Genomic DNA, 23,314 nt, shown 5'->3' on the forward strand with positions numbered 1-23,314 from the left:
ACATTAAATGTATTCAAAGTGACATGAGACATGTTTTTGATCAATGAGACAGTCAAAAGTTGGGGTCCAGTGGCAGGAGGAGGGGCATGGGGAGATGGATGGAGTAAGAAAGCAAAGTGGATTTAAAGTTAGAGTCAAATCACCGTGATGTTACTGAATGGCAGAGAAGGCTCAAGAGATCAAATGGCCTTCTCCTGCTTGTAAATCTTGACGTTCTTACGATTCTTAAATGTCTACATTTGTGTTGTTCACAATTATTTTTTGCGCTGTCACATTTCCATCATTGCACTTTGTTCATTAGATCAATGTTTAAAATTACAGCCAATTTGAATTTAATAAGTAAGTGGGGAATATTCAACAGAAAGGTGTAAATTATTCCAGAAATCATAGACATATGCAAAATCCGAGGAAGGGTCACCGAACCTGAAATGTTAACTCTGTTTTTCCCTTACAGACGCTGCCAGACCTCTTGAGCTTCTCCAGCAACTTTGTTTTTGTTTCAACATCTGAATTGCATTCAGCCTGCTAAATTCTACACTTTTGGATATTGGATTAAATCTCTACTGGAATTCGTTGGTTGATGTACCAAACAATTTGATGTTTAGATAATTCCTGGCTTACCAGTTGGCAGTATCCCAGTGAAATATTTAATTTCATTGAAACTGTCTTGTTCAGTAGAAACAAAGTCTGGTTGGATTTAACTGTACTTCATATTACAATTAGTTCTATGCATTTGTTTCATGGGTGGTAATCAGTTAAAGTCATTTGGAGAAATTGGCCACTCTCAAACTTGTCTCTCAATAGTTAAAAACAAGTATAAAGTCAAGAGAAAAAGATATAAAAAACAGTTTTTTAAAAACGCCTCTCTTCAAGGGTGAAATTTTGTGCAATTAACTACAAATGGCAAAGGACATTGCAGAAGTTGGGGAAACACGAGCTTTGGATATTGTATCTACTATGGTATTTGTGGGTATAAGGAAGCTGCCACCATCCTCCTTCCTTGCCTGTGGCTAAGGGTCTACTTAGTTTACAGTTAGGTTTATGAGCTCGAGAGGTACCCTGTCAATTTCACAACACCTGACAAGGTTCGGTGGAATTTACTGGAGTGTCCAACATTAGCCATTTTAGAACCATTATCTTGTACAACAGCTACCCGTGTCATATTTGACTAACTCTGCTGGCCTAAGAAATATTGGAAAAGGTTGCTTATACGTTTTCTTTAATCTTATTTTACAAGGGCCACAGCTACTCAAAGAGGTCAGATCATATTCAAGGATGCCCTGGTTCAACAGCTGTGTGAACGAGGAGGTAAGAAAAAAAATTTTGTTCATTCCTTGTCTTGAAAAATAAACCGTCACCGTCTCTCCTGTTGTATTTCCAAGTAACATTGTCCATATTGTACAACCACAGCCTATGAAACTTCTGTACCTTGTTTTGCTGAAAAATCCTTGTAATTAATTTCTTCAATTGTCCATGAGAAACTCTGATTTCTAATTATACCATTGATTTTTACAAGTCTTTTCTTGTGATGTTTCTTAACCAATCTTTGGTATTATAACCTTGTCGGATGGTTGGGATCCATAGATACTAGTTATCATCCAGGATTTGTTCAGGTGGTCAATCATACTCACAATTTAGCAGAAATGGACTATTTCATTAAAGCAAGCATCATAACAGTATTTTCCCAAATCCAGTCCATACATTTCCATGAGAGATCAATGATGGTCAAAAGTGTGAAGTGTGGCTTATTTTCTCCTTCCATAGCTAGTTATGATGCTACCGTAAATTAGCTAATTACTGTCTTAGAATTGACCAACATTTTCCTGCTCTATGTGGTTTAACTGTTGAATATTACATCATTGAAGGAACACTCCACAATTATTTTTATAAGCATTTCAGTTTGCTTGGTCTCAAGTTGTTGTATAATGAACCTTCACTTCAGTCAACTTGGTGAAAGATACATCAGATAATTTTGATGGCCACATCCTCCTTTTACATTGGGATGTGAAAGGCCTGACTGATTGAGCATGTTGGATAAAAACCACTTGGCAATTCAATGAGGAGAGGCTCTTATTTTAAACTGCAGTTCATTGCTAAATAGCAATCAGATGTAGGTTATGTTGGTTTGATGTACGTTGTTATTAAGATGATGAGGGAGACGTCAGTATTGGGTCTGACTCCTTCAAGGCCGTTATGACATCACCATATTCGGTGATGCTTAATCTACTCTTTGGCATTAATTCTCTGAGCCCTACACCTATGTACAATATCTTTCTCCAAGTTTTTGTACCACCATCAATATTTATACATTTTTGTATTAATTACATTTATGAATACTTCCCGTCCGCAAAGCCTCTGATTCCACAACACAGGTGGTTTGGACATTTCATTAATGTGCCAGAATATGTTTACTTCCTACCTGAAGACTAGTAAGTCTCTAGGTTGAAGCCTGCTGATTTAGCCACTGTTCTTGCAAATCTGTAAAATTGAGGAACCTTTAATCCCCTAGATTTCTTTTGCAGAGTGTGTCTTTCCTTCTGAAACAGACATGCTCCATTACAATCTCTGAAGGATCTTTAATCTTCTGAATATCCTTTGAGGATGACGACTGTCCTGTTGAAACAGGTGTTTTCTTTTTTGCATTATCTTGAATTTCTGAACCGGAGAATTTCTTTTTGACAGTCTCCCTGATCTCTGAACCAATCAGTTTTTTGGAACAGTATTCTGAATCTATGAACCAGACAATTTCTTTTTGATAATATCCTGGATCTTTAAACCAAGCCATTTCTTTTTGACCATGTCATTAACCTGTGATCAGTGGTCATTCCATCTCTTTCGTGGCTTCCATGCAGTTGGATGCACCAGACCTGTAATCTGTGTGATTGTACTGTAGTAGGCTGCGAAGATCTTTTTCTTCTGCTAAAGTACACTATCTGATAACATAGTGACATTTGCCTCCTTTGCAGACTTAAAATTTGGACAATATCCATTGATATAAATATTTTCTTGCCAAAACTCTTAGCTTGGATCACCTATCTATCCTCAGAATTTCTTTGTTTTTTTTCTTCTAAGATGGGAAGACAAATGGTGAGATGACACGTGAGTCTACAGGAGTATAAACAGGTTAAATGAATGATCAAAAATGTGCCAGATGGAATATAATGTGAGAAAAGGTGAGGTTATAAACTTTGGCAGGAAGAATAGAGCTTAATGTTATTTAAATGGAGAAAGAATGTAGGAAGCTGTAGGGGATCCTTGTGCATAAATCATAAGAAGTTAACATACGAGTTCAACAGGCCGTAGGAAAGGCAAATGGAATGTTGGCGTTTATTTCTAAGGGAATAGAGTGTAAAAATAAGCAAGTCTTGCTAAAACTGTATAAAGCACTAGTCAGACCACACTTGTAATAACATAGTTTAGGTCCCCTTTTTGGCAAACTCTAGGATCAAAGGCCATGATCTCAGAGTAAGTGGTGGCCTAATTAAAACAAAGATGAGGAGGAATTTCTTCTCAGAATTTAGAGAATTTGTGGAATTCTTTACCACAGTGGACAGTGGCGGGTTTGTCATTAAATATTTCAAGGCTGGGATAGACTGATGTTTAATCAGTTTACGAATCAAGGGTTATAGGAGAAAAAAAGAGGAAGGTGGTATTGAGAATTAACTCATTTTTCTAGCAATATTATTTCCGCTTTCAAATGTGATTACTAATTTGAATTGCTTCAAAAGATTTCAGTTTTGCAGTACAACAAAACTGCTATTGCATGCTGATGCTTTGTGCAATGAAAGTGGAGAATTCCCACCATGTACAAATAAAATGGACGAGTGTCTCCTTTTTACAAACACAATTGCTGACTTGTCTCTTTTTGAAGCCTAATAAATGGTCCTCCTTTAATGGCTTTACAAAATAAATCCTATGACCTGTGTCTTTAGAGGTAATCAGCTTCTCCCAAAGACTTTATTAAATATATCCCACTACTAATAATCTCCATAACCATGTTTCTTTCCAGAGGAAATTGTCACTGTCTCTAATCTTAACAAATTCTTCTTGCCTTTAGTGTAGTTTACTGTGGTTTAAATAATATATCTCTTGATTTCTTTTGTGGCTCTGCATTTTCCTAACCTCCTCCTCCTGATGGAGATTGTTTGCTTCGTCTTCTAATTTTCCCCAGTAACTTTAATTCTGGCTTTGTGATGGAATCTCATTTTAAAATTATTTCTGTGGCCCTTGACCTCACTTAGTGTTTTACCGAGTGGTACCTACCCACAACAGCAACATTGTTCCCTGAGTTGTAAGTCTGTCACTTACTTCTAGCTTTCTCACACTGTATCTGCATTGTACTTTTAAAGTTTTTCACCTTGCCCCTCAAATATGTCATCTTTACTCTCAAAACTGCCAATGTACATTTGCTGTCCAAGTAAACCTTGACTTGGGGCCACCCCTACTGTTCATTGCCACTTGATGCAACCAAATGTGATTAGCGTAGCAGCTTCATCTAGTTTCTAGCTCACAATTACTTCTATCTATCTCTTCCCAGGTCTGAAATGCTATTTGTGATTGCCTATAGATTCTGCCTTGTAGAATCTTGCCACTGGTTTCTCATTTGCAGAATTCTAGAAGGTGCAACCCTTCAGTTGTGTCTGCGTACACATCCTACTTAATGCTGTGTCTGAAGATTCTTAAAGCTCACTGGAATCTGCAAAACTTTTCACCATGTTGTATGACATACCCTCATCATAGTCGCTTTGGTGAAAGGTAGATTTTCTGGTAACACCCTCCTTTTAGTTTGAGGCCTAAAGGGCCTGACTGTTCTTGTATGGTAGATGAAAACCAATTGGTAGTTTAATGAAATATGTAGTTTATTGCAAGCCGCCAATCAGCTACAAATTTCTTTCGTGATATAGGCATTATTACTAAGACTATGAAGAATACTTTGATCTTGGGTCTGATTCCCATTGAGGTCCACAGTTGTTGTCCCAGCCATGTCCATATGCCATCACCATATAATTCACTCCTCATTACGAATCCATTTTGATCCTTACACTCTTATTACAACAGACTAAGCCCGACCTCCTGCACAAGAAAGTATTACACCTCAGGGGTGAAGGGGTGCCATACTGAAACTTAATGCAAGAGGAAGCGTAAGAGTCACCATTCTAACCTGGTTCCCAATTTTTCTACTGGCAAAGAATTGCCTAAATTCACACCATGGTAATATGGCTAAAACCAGGAACTGAGAAATTGAACAATTTATTCCTGAGATCTGCATCCTGCTCCTCAAGTGCTTCATATTTGGTTTCCAGAAAATGGTAGCACCATGCCACTGCAGTGCTGCTTGGTAAATTGGTATGAAATCTGAAATGAATTCAAATTGCAGCAAATCTGCTTCAGTGGTGTTTATGATTAATCCAAGCAACTGTGAATTACTGCAGTTAAAATTCTAATTAAAGACACTAATTTTCTAATGAATCAGATATGTTAGCTGAAGGCTCAGCTCCGTCTTTACAAATTGATCACAAAAGTTTTAAAAGATTACAAAAACTGGCAAAAGTCTTCACATTTTGGGTCCATATTCTGCAAAATGTGTTGTTATTCCAGTATAAATTGATTTTAGAAAACTTTTCACAAAACGTTTGCTCTTTAAGCAGGCTCTCCTTGAGCTAGCATCTTGCTGAAGTGTTCTGCATTGGGAGATTTTATATGAGCCATAATCTATGACATATTTGGCAATCCAATAATGGAACAAGACAGAGTAGCACTGTATAAATAACATGTTCATCAGTAATACCTTCAAGGATAAAGCTACTATTGGAAATGGGGATCATTCCAAATATGTTCAAATAATGCCGAAAAACACTGCATTAAGTGTTAGAGTGAACCAGCTGGTCATGAGTGGAAAACAAAGCCCGAAGCTAATAAGCTGCCTGGTTCTAACCAGTTAAACTCCAGAATTCTCCCATTGCCACTTCGAGACCATGGGGGTTGTTGCTTAAATGTAATACAAGGACTAGATATTCCTCCACAGGGTGAACAGAAACTCTGTGTTTCTAATTCATTAAATTTTATATTCCTCGAGTCTAGTGATGTGTTTGCACACATTGGTTAACTGCACAAAAGAAGAGCAGTATTTTTCATGTTTTTATTATATATGACATGTCACAATTCTTGCCTAGTGTGAATGTCATCTACAAATGATCAATTTCACACTATAAAAATGTCATTAAAGTGTTAAGATATTAAATATTAGATAACCTAGAGACTGTATTAATGAACAATGTCAGACCAACTATGAAGTTTAGCTTTTGGCTCAAGATACTAGAGAATTCCCAGGTCTGGAGCCACATCTGAGCAAAAGGTTAGTACCTTCAGGAAGAAAAAGCAGAGAATTAGTGAGGAAATGATTTGGCAACAGAGCTGAAATGATGATTCTGAAGCCTTTTCCTTGAAGTTAATCATTAATCATAAATAAATACAGTTTGGCTTTGTCTGGATGTAGACAGAGCAGTAAAATGCCTGATTAAGTACTTAGATCCAACATTGAGGAGGAGACAAACTCATATGAAAGTCTTGATTACTCGGCCAATTATTTCTTGAAACGTTCGTGTTCATCAACTACAGCATTCTAGACATTTGGTAATAATACAGTGATAAGTAAACGGCCTTTCAATGATTCATTATTTAATCCAACTCAGTTAAACGATTATTATTTCTTTTAACTCACTGAAAAGCAAAAACTTAGCTCAGCTCCAAATTGTTATTTTATAGTTTGAAATTTAAGTACATCATCAGAACTCCTTTTCCAAGCCAGCTGAGCTCATTCTGTGCTCCTTTCCAATATTTTACCCGAAAGGTACTACATCAGAAGTGGAATTTCCTAAAAGCACGTGCAAATTATTCTTGGATTAGACACTCAAGATAACATTTCATAATTATTAACCATTTAGTGGCCCTGTCATCATGTTTCCACAAAACAGCGCAAACTTGTTGTCAGCCTTACCACTGTTAGCTGTGTAAGCATTAAACAGATTCATTACTGAATAAAACAATGGCATTAGCAAGTATATAACTTAAAGTAATAAAAGCTGCCAAACAAATGTTTTCTACTCTTATTATGTTCAGAATGTACTCGTGAACAATTTAGGCTTCATTCTATTCTAAAATTTTCAATACCCATTTCTGTCCTTATTGTTGTATAAACAAAAAAAAACTTTCTTTCTATAACATTCCTTTTATTTCCATCCACCATGACCTTTCGTTCTCAGCAACCAATTACCCTTCAACCAATAATGGAAAGCAGAGGAGGAGTTATGTTGGCACTGCACTAGCAATATAGAGGTCCAGTCTAATATTCTGGGGTAACCAAAACAAAGAACTACAGGTACTGGAAATCTGAAACAAAAGAAGAAATTGCTTTAGAAACTCAGCAGGTCTGGCAACATCTACGAAGAGAAAGCAGAGTTAATGTTTTTGGGTCCAGTAACCCATTTTCAGAATGGTTCTGAAGAAGGATACTGGACCCAAAACATTAACTCTGCTTCCTGTCCAAAGATGTTGCCAGACCTACTGAGTTTCTCCAACAATTTTTGTTTTTGTGTTAATAGTCTGGGGACATATGTTTGAATCCTATCATGGCAGATGGTGAAATTGGAGTTCAATAAATAAATCTAAAACTAAATGCTAGTCTAATGGTGACCATGAAATCATTATGATTGACAGAAAAATCCATCTGGTTCACAAATGCCCTTCCTTTGGAGAAGGAAAGTCTGCCATCCTCACCTAGCCCTCTAAAAAGACCAAGCCCTAGTAAACCATTTAGTTATATCTAAGTGCTTAAAAATCTAATGAAAGAAATGTAACCTGGTGGACCACCCACCATTGATCAGGACAATGGAAATGACAACAGCAAATCTAGCCCCGTTGATCACACATGATGCTCCTTACTAATATGGGGTTTTGTGCCAAAATAACAAGAGCTGTTGCACAGACTAATCAAGGAGCACCCTGAATTAGTCAAACTCATCAATCATACCTTACAGATAGTGACCCAGATACCAACCTTTGATAGACCAGAGATGGCAGCACAATGAAATACAGTGGGGAAAGAGTTGCCCTGGGAGTCTTTAATGTTGAATAAAGCCCCCACAAAGTCTCATGGCATCAAGTCAAACATGGACAAGAAAACTTCCTTGTGATTACCACCTAGACCTTCCTCCTTCTAATAATGAATTAGTTTTTCTTTTGTCAAACACCATGTTAGATGCATTGAGGGTAACAAGGAAACAGTATGTTGCCTGGGTGGGGAATATCAGCGTCTTAACACCAAGATAGTTCAGTAGCCTATTATGATCTACTTTGCCAAGTCCTAAAGGACATAGCTGATAGACTGGGTCAGCAGCAGATGGTAATGGAAACAACTAGATGGAAAACATATTTGATCTGACCAATTTACTTGTAATGGATGCATCTGTCCGAGAAAGTACCAGCATGAGTGACCGCTGCACGATCTTGTAGCAATAAAGGATTAGGATACTCTCCAGTATGTTGTGTGCCCCGTCCACTGTGTTGAATGAGATCAATTTCAAACATATACAGTAACTCAGGACTGAGCATTCATGAGGTGGAGATTTGACTGAAAAATGTGCACACTTTAAAGCAAAAATGAAAGTGTGGTCCAGGATTAATCCGACAAAAAATATGCAATAATAAGACTATTAATTATAGGAGCAGAAATAGGCCATTTGCCCCATTGATAACAAAGTGTGGAGCTGGATGAACACAGCAGGCCAAGCAGCATCTGAAGAGTGCTCCTAAGATGCTGCTTGGCCTGCTGTGTTCATCCAGCTCCACACTTTGTTATCTCGGATTCTCCAGCATCTGCAGTTTCCATTATCTCATTTGCCCCATTGAGTTTGTTCTGCCAATCTTTCAATGTAGACAATGTATCAATGATTTGATAATCCTCAATACCACTTTCCTGCCATTTCACAATAACGCTTAATTCCCTTACCGGATTAAAAATCTGTGTATCTCAGCCTTGAATATACGTAACAACACAGCTGCAACAGCAATGTCTGCATTCAAGAATTTCACAGATTCACGTACCTCTGTGTGAAGAAATTCTTCCTCATTAATGTTTTAAATGGATGACCATGTACTCTGAGATTGTGCAGTCTAGTCTTAGCCTCTCCCACAAAAGGAACCACCTTCTCAACATCTACTCTGTCAGGCTGGACAAAAATCTTATATGTTTCAATAGGGTCACCTCTCGTTATTGTGAACTCCAAACAGCACAGGCTCAACCATCTCAACATCTCCTCATAAGAAAATCCTCCATGTCAAGGATTAAACTAGCGAACATTCTCTGGACTGCCTCCAATCCCAGTATATCCTTACTTATGTAAGAGGACAAAACCTGATGGTATGCTAGATGTGGTCTAACTAGTGCCTAGTATAGTTTTAGAGTCCCCAATTTTTATATATTCTATTCCTTTTGAAATAAAGTCTAACATTCCATGCCTTCCCTATTATTTGGTGAACTTGGATGCTAGCTTTTTATGATTCATGCATGAAGGCCAACAAAATCCCTGTGTGATGCAACTTTCTGCAGTCTTTCATCATTTAACTAATATTCAGCAGCTCTATTCTTACTGCTAAAGTGCATAACTTCACATCTTCCCACATTATATTCCATCTACCAAGTTTTCACCCTCTCATTTAATCTATCTATATTCCTGTGCAGACTGTGTCACCTTCACCACTTGCCTGCCCATCTATTTTTTGTCATCCTCAGACTTGGCTACAGTACATTCACTTCCCTTGTCCAAGTCAATATTATACATTGCAAATAATTATGATCCCAGCACTGATCTCTGTGACACTCCACCTGGTTACAGGTAACCATCCTAAATATGTCCCCCTTTAGAATCATAGAATCATATAGTGCAGAAGAGGCCCTTCAGCCCATCGAATCTGTACTGCTATAAAAGCACGACTATCTCCATTAATCCTACTTTCTCATTCTAGGCCCATTCCCAAATATGATACGTCAAGTGTTCATCCAAATACTTTTTAAATGTTGAGGTTATCCTCCCAGGCATGCACACCAGACCTTTACCACTACCTGGGTGGGGAAAATATCCTTAAAACCCCACTAAACCTCCTGCCTTTCACTTTACAAATGTGCCACCTTGTTCTTGACTCTTTGACTAAAGGGAACAGTTGCTTCTTATTGGACCCTGTCTGTGCTGCTTATAATCGCATGTACCTCTTATACTCCTCAACATTCCAAAGTAAACAACCTGAACTTATCCAGCCTCCCTTCAGCTGAAATACTCCATCTCAGGCAACATCTTGATGAATCTCCTTTGCACCCCCTGTAGTGCAATCACATCCTTCATCTAGTGTTGGGGCCAGAACTACACACAGTGCTCCAGTTGTGGCCTGACCGAAGTTCTGTACAGCTCCTATGTAATCTATCTGCTCTTGTAATATATGCCTTATTAACCTGCCCAGCCACCTTCACAAATTTCTGGACGAGCTCCCCAAGATCTCTCCAAACTTCCTAATTTCCTGCCAGTCTTGGAGTACCCCCTTGTCTTGTTGCTCCTCTCGACGTGCATCACCTCACATTTATCAGGGTTAAATTCCATCTGCCATTGATCTGCCCATCTGACCAATCCATTTATATCCTCGTTAATCTAAGACCTTCCTTCTTACCTCCAACTACCCAGCCAATCTTTGTGTATTCTGCAAACTTACTTATCAAATGGCAGGAAAATTGAAAGTCAAAACGGTCAACCAATAACTGAAGACAGCTTTGATATGATTGACATTAAACTGTATGAAATTTGGTGTCACTTGTGAGAGCTGCAAAGTCAAGTAGATAATACAGAAACAATTCTGGTCAATGGTAGTGACAGAAAGGTAGAAGTTAAATGTTATCAGCACGTAAATGGAATCTAATTGCAGATGATGTTGCTGGGGGTAGCACATGGATAATATACAGAAGGAATATGGGGTGTTGCTTCGACACATACCAGAGGTGATCATATGCATACAGATGGAAAAGCACTTCAGAATAACGTGAAAGCATTGTAACAAGAGTGAAGTTGACAGTCCTACCAAAAAGTAGGCACAGGAGCTGAAATTCCTAAATTTCCAACTTTGTCCAAGTGTGCCATTCCAATCAAACCCACTGGCACAACTACAATTTGAATACTAGGGTCCCCATTGCTTTGCTTACTTTGTAGCTCCTGTTATGTGTCTCTCTTTTCCTCTTTATCCAGTCCTGAATATTTATAGACATCCGGGCTTCTATATTTCAGTCTAAAGGAACATGTTGGGCTGAACTCTCTCCAATATCTTTTTGAACACCTCCCATTGTTCTTTAAATGATTTACCCTCAAGTAACTTGCCAAACTATTTTGGTTAGATCCTGCATTATTTTCATAAAATCTGCCTTACTGCAATCCAAAACCCATTTTTTTCAAACCATCTTTCTCCTTTTCCAGAAAAAAAACATGTGGTGTTGTGTTTGCTATCACTAAAATGCTCCCCCACTATCACCTCAAACATCTGTCCACCTTCATTTCCTAGAATTAGATCTAACACTGCACCATCCCTTGTAGGATTGGCTACATTTCATTTAAGAAGTTCTCCTGTATATGGTTCAAGAAATTTGCTCCCTCTAAATCCTTTCTACTATGATTATCAAAATTAATATAGGGATAGTTGAAATCCCCAAATATAATTACCCTATTATTATTTTTAAATACCCTAGTGAATTGACTGTATCTGCTTCTGTGTTGCCCGCTGACTCTTTGGGGGCCTATAATACAATTTATCAGCGTGACTGCCTCCTCTTTCGTCTTAAGCACTCCCCACAAAGCTTCATTTGACAACACTTCATCTCTTTTTACTCCAGCAACTGACTCCTTCACTAATAATGTGACACCTCCACCACTTTTGCACCCTCCCCTGTCCTACTTGAAGATCCTATATCCTGGAACGTTGAGTTGTTTATTTTGTTCCTCCCTCAACCATGTCTCTGTGACTGCAACAACATCGCAGTTCGTTGCAGTTCCATGTGTCAATCCATGCCCTTAAGTCATCTGTCTTTCTGCTAACATAGCTTGCATTAAATAAAGATCATCCAGCCTTGCCTTCCTCTCTTGAGACACAACATGGCTGAATTTTCTCTGCCTTGGTTCCTTGAATGGGTAATTGCTACTGAACTAACACACTATGTCCTCTGCCCCAGTTGGACTAGTTTAAATTTCTCTCAACAACACTGACAAACTCTCCCACAAGAATGTTAGTCACATTATGGATCAGGTGCAGACTGTTCCATTTATAGAGGTCTCACCTTCCCTGGAAATGGTTCCATTGATCCAGGAATCTGTCCCAACCCTGACTTATACCAGTTAGGTAAACCTCTATCCGAGCTAATATATTACTCCGATACCATGGGCTCTCAGTTTATTAATTAACCTTATGTGCAGTACAGTATTGAATGCCTTTTGGAAATCCAAATATATTACATTTACTGGCTCCTGGTAATGCTTGCATTTTTAGTTTGTAACATATTATGATGTGTGCTAGTGGGGGGTTATAACTCAACTACCGCAGAGGCCCATTGCCATTGATGCCTGTTGGCTCATAAATAAAACTTGAAGGACTTAAACACTTAGCAGTTGTCTAGAAAAAGTCAACATTGTTTAGTGTATAGAAAATATCTTCTCTCTTTCACGCCTTAATCTGTAGCATGTGTGAGGCAAAGTATGTTCTCTAGATTTATCGCGTTTGAAAGCAGAATTATAATTAATGGTAGGTATAATTTTCTTGGATTGCTAGTGAAAATGAAATATGCAGAACAAAGTATACCTGAGGATATGAGTGCCTCAGTCTATTGCTCATTAAAAATCAACCCATTGATTCTTAATAACTTTCTAAATTATTTGCCAGCAGTTGAATAAATCAGAATTACAATTCATTCAGACTGATAACCCAGGGCAAGTTTCTGAAGGTCTGTTGAGTACAAGAAAGGATTTGGAACATATATTCCTGAAACATTAAACTTTTATACCAAGGCTGTGTCTCACATTTTGGCATTTTAATAAATGTATTCAGACTTAGGTGTAATTTTTTTCTCCCAGACATAAATGTTTCATTTTATTCCTGAACATAATAGTTAATTTCAAAGTTAATTATTTAACAGAGCTATAGATTCTCTGAACACAATTATTAAATCCATCTAATAAAAGATTAATCATTTGTCCCCCGTGTTAATGTTCTCTTGGCAAATGTAGAATCTAGGGATTTTTATATTTAGGTGTACAGCTTTCGGCTGTTACCTGAACAACCAGTTGTTATAAAACTTACTGGCGGAGAAAGCTTTGTCAAATGAACTCAAGGAAAATGACAAACCATGCCCCTAGATTTCTTTCACCAGCATAAAGGCATGGTTTAGACCTCAGAGGGTTTGTTGCAAGAGACAGGTTTTTCCAACAGGATTGATTGGTGGTAGAGTCCCCGTAGGGACTAATGGCACTTCCTCTCACCTCATGTTCTATGGATCACTTGCCAATTACATTGGAATTTTTCTGCAGACTTGCCTCAACATTCCTAAGTAATTCAAACCACTGCTGAAGCCAAATTTATCTAAAAACCATTAAACCACTTATTATAGTGTATTTGAAGTTGCAAGGGAGAAAAGTAATAGGCAAAGTTAATAACACAACCAAAGAAAGCAAAGCATGAAGAGAGCACAATTCACATATCTCAGCTGACCACAGATTTTACTGTTGGATTTTTTTTATTTGTATTGCTTTACAGGAAATTTCAGGAGAACAGTATCCCCTTCATGTACGTGATACCAGTGCAGTACAGAATTGATTAATTTCCCTTTGCTGAATAACTCAGGTTCAGCATTTCCTGAAACTCTAGAGAAAGAAACAGCAGAAAAAAACCACAGTATTGAGTCTCTGCCTATATTGAGCTTGTCACTTCCAGGATTGTCCCTACTATAAGCGAGATGCTGAAATAGGCAGAAGCATTTACATGTATGTAAATACCATGGAGATATCATAAAGTCCCTTAAATGTTGCCCAGGGATTCTACCCTTTGGATACTTGGGTCACGGATGTCCATGGAATTCAGACATTAACAGTTCCTTGGCAGGTCTTTCATGCAGTTGCTTTTGTCACAACATAATTGAGAAGAGCAGGCCATTACTTGAACGCTACACTTCCCAAATCATCACAAAGCTGTAATCACCAACAAGATGGTCACTTTGCTTGACAAGCTGCAATTCAGGACAAAAACATACCATGTTTCGTTGTTAACAGAGAAATGCTCGGCTTAATGGAAAAACACCAGTTCTTTAACAACTGGCAAGAAAAATAAAGCTTTACTAATCTGTTACTATGAGATGAACCTTGCAGATAATGTCATGCTTTTCCACCACGAGGCCCAGCAGGTTTTCTTGCCCTATTTTACCAAACCTGCCTCATAAACTACATAAACCATCCCTGTGGCATTCCTCATATCCAATTCTGGCTCCATCTTTCTTCACACCATTCCCAGAGCAACTCACTACTAAACGATATACCAGAATCCAACAGCATTCTTTGTGCCCACATCATCTTTAAAAGCCTGTTGTACACCTGGTAAGGAATGTCAGCCTTGAGCTGCCCTGCTTGGTTTTGTTTGGCCATATATGGCTGAGTGACAAAATTGGTGGCCAACTCTGTGGCCAAGGACCTGGAGAACCTGCTGGATGAGGCAGGACTTCCTAGGCCTCCAGGACCAGCAGTGGAGGTCATGGTACTAGACCAGCCAGTCTGTTCTAGTCCATAAGCTGGGTGCATTGTCCCTGAGTACAATGTCCTTGCAGCAGCGTTACAATGATAGTTGTTGATGCAGAAAGCATGTTCAGAAACATCCTGTAAGTGGTTTAAAGATGTGCTATGAAGGCCCTTGGAGGTTGACGCATATTGGATGCCAATGTTCATGGGAGTAGGATGCATGTGACTGATGACCGTGGAGTGAGTCCCTATGATGTTGGTGATTGATATCCAACATGGTGATTGTTTGGAGCAAGTAGTGAGCTGAGCTCACTAAGCTCCTGCTCTGGCTTTCATTTCCAGGTTTCTAGATGGCTGGCTTGTTTGGTGAGTCTACTAAAATACCTGAATATTAATAGATGAGTTAGGCCAACAACAAAGTGTTTAACAAACAATACCCTTCTTAATTGGAAACTCACTGCTGCCTAGAGGGAAACTCAACAGGCCATTTGTAAAAAGCAGAAAAGCTGGAATGAGATACCTCTGATGTTGAGAACGAGCTTCTCATCTGAATTTGCCACAAAGCTTACCACAGCCCATGCCACTCAGACCATTAGAAGATTCTGCCTTATGTGACTTAAACAATACTGCCTTAAACCCCAGGCACATAGATAGAAACCCATCATTCAGCCAGTATTTGACCACACTCCTGATACAAACAGTAGTAGCACTTGTTGTCTAAGCCATGCAGTTTTAATTGATCTCACTGGAAGTTTTAAGTAGCAAACACCATTTACCCAAAATAGGGGACTGATTGTGATAAGTATGGATGGTATACGTTGTGGATACAGTAAAATGAACTCAATCATGAAGAATATTTCAAATTTCCACACAGTTTAAAACTTAAGTAAAGTGAATCTTTTGTGGTGAATAAAGTAAAATATTAACATGCCTTTAAAATTCATGAAATCCAACAAGCATTTCATTTGGAACATTTAGTGGGATCCTATGAGACTCAATAAGAGTCTCAACAAGACTCAATAAGGGAACACTCCTTGAATTTGTTTGAAATATTAATGTTTGAATGTTTATTGTGTTGCTCATGTTAAATTAGCAATTAAGCAGGTTACTGGGGTTAACTGGGTAATTAATTAACAAATATAAAGAGGGAACAGGTAGGACTGGCGTGTGGAAGGAGTGATAGGACTGAGTACAATGGTATAAGTAGGAGTGTCTCCACCCCTAGACTGAGAGTCCCAGGTTTAAGTCCCAACTGTTCCAGAGGTGTGTAATAATATCACTGAACAGGTTAATTAGAAAAATAGATTTAAAAATTTATAATATTCAGGGGTCTCTTGTAACACAGTGGCTGTGTCCTTATTCCTGGAGCCAAAGGTAGATTAGAAAAATAGATTTGATAAAAGTTAAGACTGAGCACTCAGGGCTGTTGTGGCACAGCATCTTGGTTTCCACCCTCCCAACTGTCTGTGTGGAGTTTGAACATTCTCCCCGTGACTGTGTGGGTTTTCTGTTGGTGGTCCGGTTTTCTGCCATGGTCCAAAGATATGCAAGCTATATGAATTAGCCAATGGAAATGTGGGGTTACAGTGACAGGTTATGGGGTGGAATACTGTTCAGAGGGTTGGTATGGACTCAATGGATTGAATGGCCTACTTCCATGCGGTAGAGATTCTATGAAGTTATTACACTACTTTGTTTATTATTTTAGTATCAGTTTTTTCTACATGTTTTCTAAATTATTTGTTCTGCATGGTTGATAACTCTGAAAACGATGAGCAATGAAAACCATAGCAGTTTGTGAAGTGTTGAATGGCAGAAGTACTGTTCGTACTGAGGAAATATGGCAGCCTGTTGGCAGACAGTGTGCTCTTGCAAATAGTAATATAATAGTTGATAACCAAGTGTGAAGCCGGATGAACACAGCAGGCCAAGCAGCATCTCAGGAGCACAAAAGCTGATGTTTCGGGCCTAGACCCTTCATCAGAGATGAAGTCTGATGACGGGTTGAGGCCCGAAACGTCAGCTTTTGTGCTCCTGAGATGCTGCTTGGCCTGCTGTGTTCATCCAGCCTCACACTTTGTTATCTTGGATTCTCCAGCATCTGCAGTTCCCATTATCTCTGATCACAGTAATATAATAGTAACCACTTCTCTTTTTATGAGTTTGATTGAGAGCAAACTATGGGACAGATTGTCTTTCCATGTTTCTGGTGACAAGGCAGGCCAACTGCTTTGTTGCTGCACAGTTACAGGTGTCAATCTGGATTCGGGAGGGGGTTATGGAAAAACCACTACAACAGAGAAAGGCCCCACTTCTGGTTATCCTGAATGGGTTCACGGAATGTAGAAGGTATTTTATTGCATGAAGCACAAATGCAAGATGTTAGCCCATAAAATGAATTGAATAGCAATGCCCCATGGTTTTGAGGTAAACATGTTTCCATCATCTGGAAATGAGTGGAAGCTTTAGAAAACTGCCCCATTCGCCCTAGAGTTCAGTAAAGAAGAGCCTGTGGGAGGGGGGAAAACTTCTTTCCAAAATCTCCTCTTTTGTCAAAGATGGATGGAACTGACTCTATTTTTCATGATGTGATTCATGCAAGATCCTACCACACATCTGCCCTAAATGTACTTCAGAGTTGCTGATGGCATCCATCCATCTCTGGCGATGTTGAACTGAGCCCACGGTGTATGTCGCTTCTGGGTTGAACATCATCTGTTGTGGCTATAAAGGCCAATTTGTCAGTGGATGACTCCACTCAGGAATGATTCAAAACACACCAAGAAAAATCAATTCTTAATTTGCCAGAGGCAATCAATAATTTAACAGTTAATTTTTAATGTAGGTTAGCAGGAACTGTCAGTTGACTGATTGTGTTTTGATTTGTATTTATTTTAAATTCAATAAATCTTTCTTGCAAAATGCATATTTTCAGGTTACTTAGTCATTCTCAAGATGAGAAATGTCAGTGATGGGGAATGCAATATTTTACTATCTGGTGTAACAGTCTAGTGTGGATAGGACATGAGCCTGCTGCTTGGAAATATGATCATATCTGTCAACTGTGACTCAATTGTAACTCACGTGTCTCTGAGTCAGAACATTCTGGGTTCAATTTTCATTCCGGAGCTTGAGCACCAAAGATCAACCACGTCATAGGAGTGCTCTGATTGCCCTGGAAGGGGTGCAGAGGAAATTTACTTGGAGGTTGCCTGGGCTGGAAGTTTTAGTTATGAAGAGACATTGGATAGACTGGCTTTTCCTTTCCTTGAAGTAGATGTGACTAAGGGGACGTGATTGAGATAAATTACGTTATGAGAAGCATAGATAGGGTATACAGGAAGGAACTATTCCCCTTGGTAAAGGGATCAATGAAGCTGATAGTGCTTCTACACTTGTGGGCATAGATTTAACATAAGAGGCTGGAGATTTAAAAGCGATGTGAGGAAATGTTTTTTGCACCCAGAGGATGATGGGGTTCTAGAACTTTAACCTGCAATGGTGATAGAGGCAGAAATCAGCATAATACGAAGGGCATGCAAAGCTGTAGGAAAATGGGATGAGAAGAGCTAGGTACTTGCATTTAACTGGCACAGACTCAATGAGTAAAAGGGCCTTTCTGTGTGCTGTAGACCTCTATGATTTTATGACACTCCGGTGCAATTACAAAAGGGGTGTTGCAGTGTTGAAGGTACCACATTAAACTGAGGCTTATATCTCCTTTCAGGTAGAAAAAAAAATTCTGTGGCATTACAATATTTCAGAGAAGTGCAAGTGAATTATACTCTGCATCCGGGCCAATATTCAACCCTAAATCAGCATCACAGAAAAATAATTGTGAACTTTAGCAGCTGTTTGTCTAGGAATTTGGTGTATGCAAATTTGCTGCTGTGCTTTCTGCATTATAGCAGTGATTATACTTCAAAGCAAAAGTACTTCATTGGCTGTAAAGATGCCCAGTGGTAGCGAAAAGCACTTTATAAATTAAGGTCTTTCTGCATTGTGGACCTCACTGCACCAATATTGCAGTTTCATTTTCAATGACACCAACATGTGAATGAGACTGAGAATGTAATGTTAAATAATATTGAATTATGAATAGCTTTCCATTTAAATCTCGGTTGACGCACTTCACTTGAGTTAATTCTACTTTGAACTTTCGTTATGACCTTCCTCTCACTGAATTGCCATTTGGATTCAAACCTTACCTGAGGAAGGATATATTTGTTTATATTCTTTAAGATTTATGAGAATCAGAGATGATCACAGTGAAACATGTAAAATTCTGAGTGCTGAGATAAATGCCGAGAGATTGTTTCCTCTGTCTGGAGAGTCTAAAACTTGGGCTCACAGTTTCAAAATGAGGATTTGGCCATTTAGGGCGTAAATCAGAAATATCCTCAATCACTAGGTTTTAAATGTTTGGAACTCTACCCTGGAAGCTGCATATGATCAGTTGTTGTGTATTCAGGATAAAGCTTGATGGACATTTGGTTACTAAGAGAATTGGTGACATGGAGGCAGTGTAGGAAGATGGAATTAAGGTAGAAGATCATCTCTGGACTTATTCAATGGCAGAGTAAACTCTAAGGGATGAATTGCTGGCTCCTCCTACTTCTGATGTTCTCGGTCACAATGCTAAACCAAGTCATTTAAAACAAAAAGTTGCTGCAGTAATTTTTCTTTACGGTAGAAATATATCCTCTGCTTTATTGTGCACAATATTCCATCTCTTAGATCTGATTTGAATTATGCATAATTTTATGAAGAAAATTTGTTAGTTACTGCGGATAGTAGATATTATTATCTTGCTTATGATTTAGGGCATTTGTAACTTTGATTTATTGAGTGCTAATAATGATTCATACACTTCATGGATAGACAAAACAATTGAAATCTAATTTTATTGAAGACTGCTGTATTTTAATTCACTAAACATACTTTCAAATACTGATGTGAGGGCAACCTGTGGTGGGTTGCATTAGTGTAATTTACTAGCATGCTACTACTATAGGGTCAATATGATTTCCCCTTTTGGCAAATTCCTGACACTGGGTGAAGGGAACAATGTTAGATATTTGTGTTTTTGACCAGCTTTCAATTTAAAATGCTCGAGATGACTATCAATGCAGATTTAAATTGTACAGTGATATACTTCACCGAACATGCAAAACTGTCTGCTGTTCCCCAATAATTAATAAAATGCGCTTGAAGTTAAAAATGTGGATTCTTTTTTTCAGAAAGCTTGAGCTTCATAGTGAATTCACATCATGTGCTAAATATCTATCTAGGGAATACAGAGGGTTCTGCTTAACGTGCGATTCAGCAATGCAAATCGGCTCTAACACGATTGACGAATAGGGGAACGTCATTTCTAAATCGTGAACTTGTGCTGGCTGCAATGCACTTCCATTCAGTACACATCTACATCGCGGGCTTTGTCAAAGGAAAATTTTCTATTTTTTTTCAATCCTTGCAAATGTTGTAAATGTTCAGAATAAATCATAATAAGTTCATTTGAAAAAGGTAATTGGATTGTATGTCATAAACCTCAAATATATCACACAGAGAACAACCATCTTGTTAGGAAAATATATAAAGCCTTAATTTGAAGAGGTTATGCTGAACATATTAAATGCAAAAAAAGTACATTTAAAAATAATGTGCTGTTAAAACATTGTGTGTAGTATTTTTGCCTAGATATTGTTGCATATTAAATATGTAAGAACTTTTGAATTTGCTGATGTAAATCATATATACCAAAAGTTGTTTGTGTTACAACCTGCCCTTTTCTAGCACTAGAGATGGCAGGAACTGCAGATGCTGGAGAATCTGAGATAACAAGGTGTAGAGCTGGATGAACACTCAGGCCAAGCAGCATCAGAGGAGCAGGAAGGCTGACATTTCGGGCCTAGAACCTACTTCAGAAAAATCTGAAGAAGGGCCTAAGCCTGAAACGTCAGCTTTCCTGCTCCTCTGATGCTGCTTGGCCTGCTGTATTCATCCAGCTCTACACCTTGTTATCTCCTTTCTAGCACTATTTTGAATACAATGTTGCTCAGGTTTATAACCCATTTTAATCCTGCAATTAACTTCAATGTCAATGGGAAACAGGAAAGAAAGGTCGGATTTCTCTGCTTCACTTATCTGAAAATCTATCCAGAAGTCTATACTGATGAAATGTCAGGTCAGATCAGCAATGGGCTGGGGCGTGATGCAGGTGAGTAGATTTTATTTGGTTATAAGTGTCAAGCTCACACAAGTGACAGGCATGGCACCGATACTTATAGGAGAGTGGTGAGGAAGAATTTTGAATGTTTTTTGAGTGATACTTCTTGGTGGCCTGCCCCCTAACTCTGTTTTTCCCATAGGCACCGTTATTTCTGTGGTATAATTTTCTATAACACGATGTTGGGCTGGAACACAACTGTTGCATTATAGCAGAACCCCCCTGTGTTGTAGATGATAATTCTTCCATTATAAATTATTTATGTATGAGATCATTATGTTGGAAGAATACAACATTTGTCTAAAACTTAACATAACATAATCTGTTCTGCTTTCATTCCTCAGCTCCCACAGAATCACCCTTACGACCTAAGCTGGGTAAGTGAGAATATTTCAACACTGCATGAAGGCTGTCTGTAGATCTTCCATGATCTATTGTCGCAATATGTTCTCAACTTACTTTCAGATACATGCAAAGATTTTATTCAACTGTTGTACTACATATACTTGTTTCATTTTGGTTCAAGTTGTCCTATTTGTCAATTTAATTTGTTTCATGTTTAACAAGAAGATCACAAAATATATATAATAACCTTATAGCATTTTATTGTATCATTGCTGACTAATCAGCAAGAATCTTTTGCAGTGTATAAAAATGTTCTCAAAATGTTCTTCATTGTGCTGGGACCTCAAATGATCTCACAGAACATGTAGAAAATTGCAGCTAGATGATTATGCTCAGATAAAGATCATTTCAATAAATAGTGTTATTTATATCAGGCCACAATTTTCCCCTTGGTGGAGGTAGTGAGGAAGTTGGCAAGAAGGTTAACCATGGAGGGATACTCCAACGCTCTTGCCACCGCAGCAATTAGGTTGTCAGCAATACAGTTAATGTGTGGCCTCAACTTGTACTGACATGATTACCTGCCTTCATAGCAGACTGTAAAACTGATTGGTTTCCAAGCCGGAAAACCAGGATGACCTGCCTCTGTAGAGTTACCATAGAAATGATACAGTACAGAATGAAGCCATTTGGCCCATCTTGTCCATGCTGGCCCAAAGATATACCAATGCCCTTTAATCCCATCTTCCTGCATGCAGCCCATAGCCCTGCAGCTTACAGCACTTAAGGTGAAGATCCAGGTACTTTTTGGAAAGAGTTCAGGGTCTCTGCCTCCACCACCAACTCAGGCAGTGAATTCCAAACACCAACCACTCTCTGCGTAAAAACATTTTTGCTCACACCCTCTCTGCTCCTTCTGCCATTTAACTTGAATCTATGACCCCTGGTTTTTGAATCCTCTGCCAATGGTAACCGGTTCATCCTATCTAATTTCTATCTACCCTTCACAATCTTGGCATCCTTCAGCCTTCCCAGTTCTGAGGTAAACAACCCCAACTTCTCCAATCACTCCTCATAGCTAGAATTCGCTGGCTCTGGTAATATTCTAGTCTGAACTCTCTCCAGAGCAATTACATTCGTCTTCTAATGTGGTGATCAAAACTGCACCAATACTCCAGTTGTGGCCTCACCATAGTATAGTCGGGGGTGCGATGGGCTCCAATTGCCTCAATCTGGGTGCAGGCAGCAGATCTCTGAAAACCACTACCCTGCTATTGCTACTGACCCCACCCCATCTCCTTAAAAAGGCACTCACCTACTCACTGTTTCAGCTTCTTAGTCTGAGTCTTCATAGTCTGAGTCTCCAATGACCATCTCTGGGTCCTAATGGCTGCTGCTGTCTGATTGGCTGGCAGCCTGAGGCATTGGTGAGGCTCCTGATTGAACAAAATGTTTTGCAGTCAAAACTTTTAATACCAAGCTGGTGCTGGATCCAGTGAGCCTTCTCCTTGCTGGGGGCTGGGAATTAGTCACCACTGATGTCATGTGTCTCAACAATTCATGCACACGGTACTAAATCCTAGCCTATAACATTGAATAGACAGGGTGTCGTGGTAGGAAAATTCCTTTTGTGTTTTAACAATCTCTGGATCCATTATAAGTCAAGGTTGGACCCCCAAGTCCTGTTTTAAATGCAGAGATATTTGACTCGAAACTGACTTGTTATAAACTGCTTCAATGTTGTATTTTGAAGATAATATTTAACCAGACCATGTACTAGTTTAGTAAGCTGAAGCTTTTTTGATCTTTTATTTATCCTTTAGTCTTGAGATCCTGTCTGGAAGCAATGTAAGCCATTATCTTCAGAGTGTGTGACATTTTATAACATGTGACCTACTGACACACAAGCCCCAATTTTGTGTCACCCCATTCTATG

The 23,314-nt window shown here is 38.7% G+C and overlaps 1 protein-coding gene across 1 annotated transcript in view; it reads left to right on the plus strand.

The window, feature by feature from the left end:
- Positions 1–23,314, plus strand: part of reln (reelin) — a 363,171-nt gene that overhangs the window by 106,553 nt on the left and 233,304 nt on the right. The window contains exons 5-6 of the mRNA XM_048553828.2: positions 1,238–1,308; positions 21,378–21,410. Coding sequence (XP_048409785.2) covers positions 1,238–1,308; positions 21,378–21,410 — 104 coding nt within the window. The remainder of the gene's footprint in view (positions 1–1,237; positions 1,309–21,377; positions 21,411–23,314) is intronic.

This window comes from Stegostoma tigrinum, chromosome 25 (assembly GCF_030684315.1).
Source record: "Stegostoma tigrinum isolate sSteTig4 chromosome 25, sSteTig4.hap1, whole genome shotgun sequence".
In the NCBI taxonomy this organism is placed as follows: Eukaryota; Metazoa; Chordata; class Chondrichthyes; order Orectolobiformes; family Stegostomatidae; genus Stegostoma; species Stegostoma tigrinum.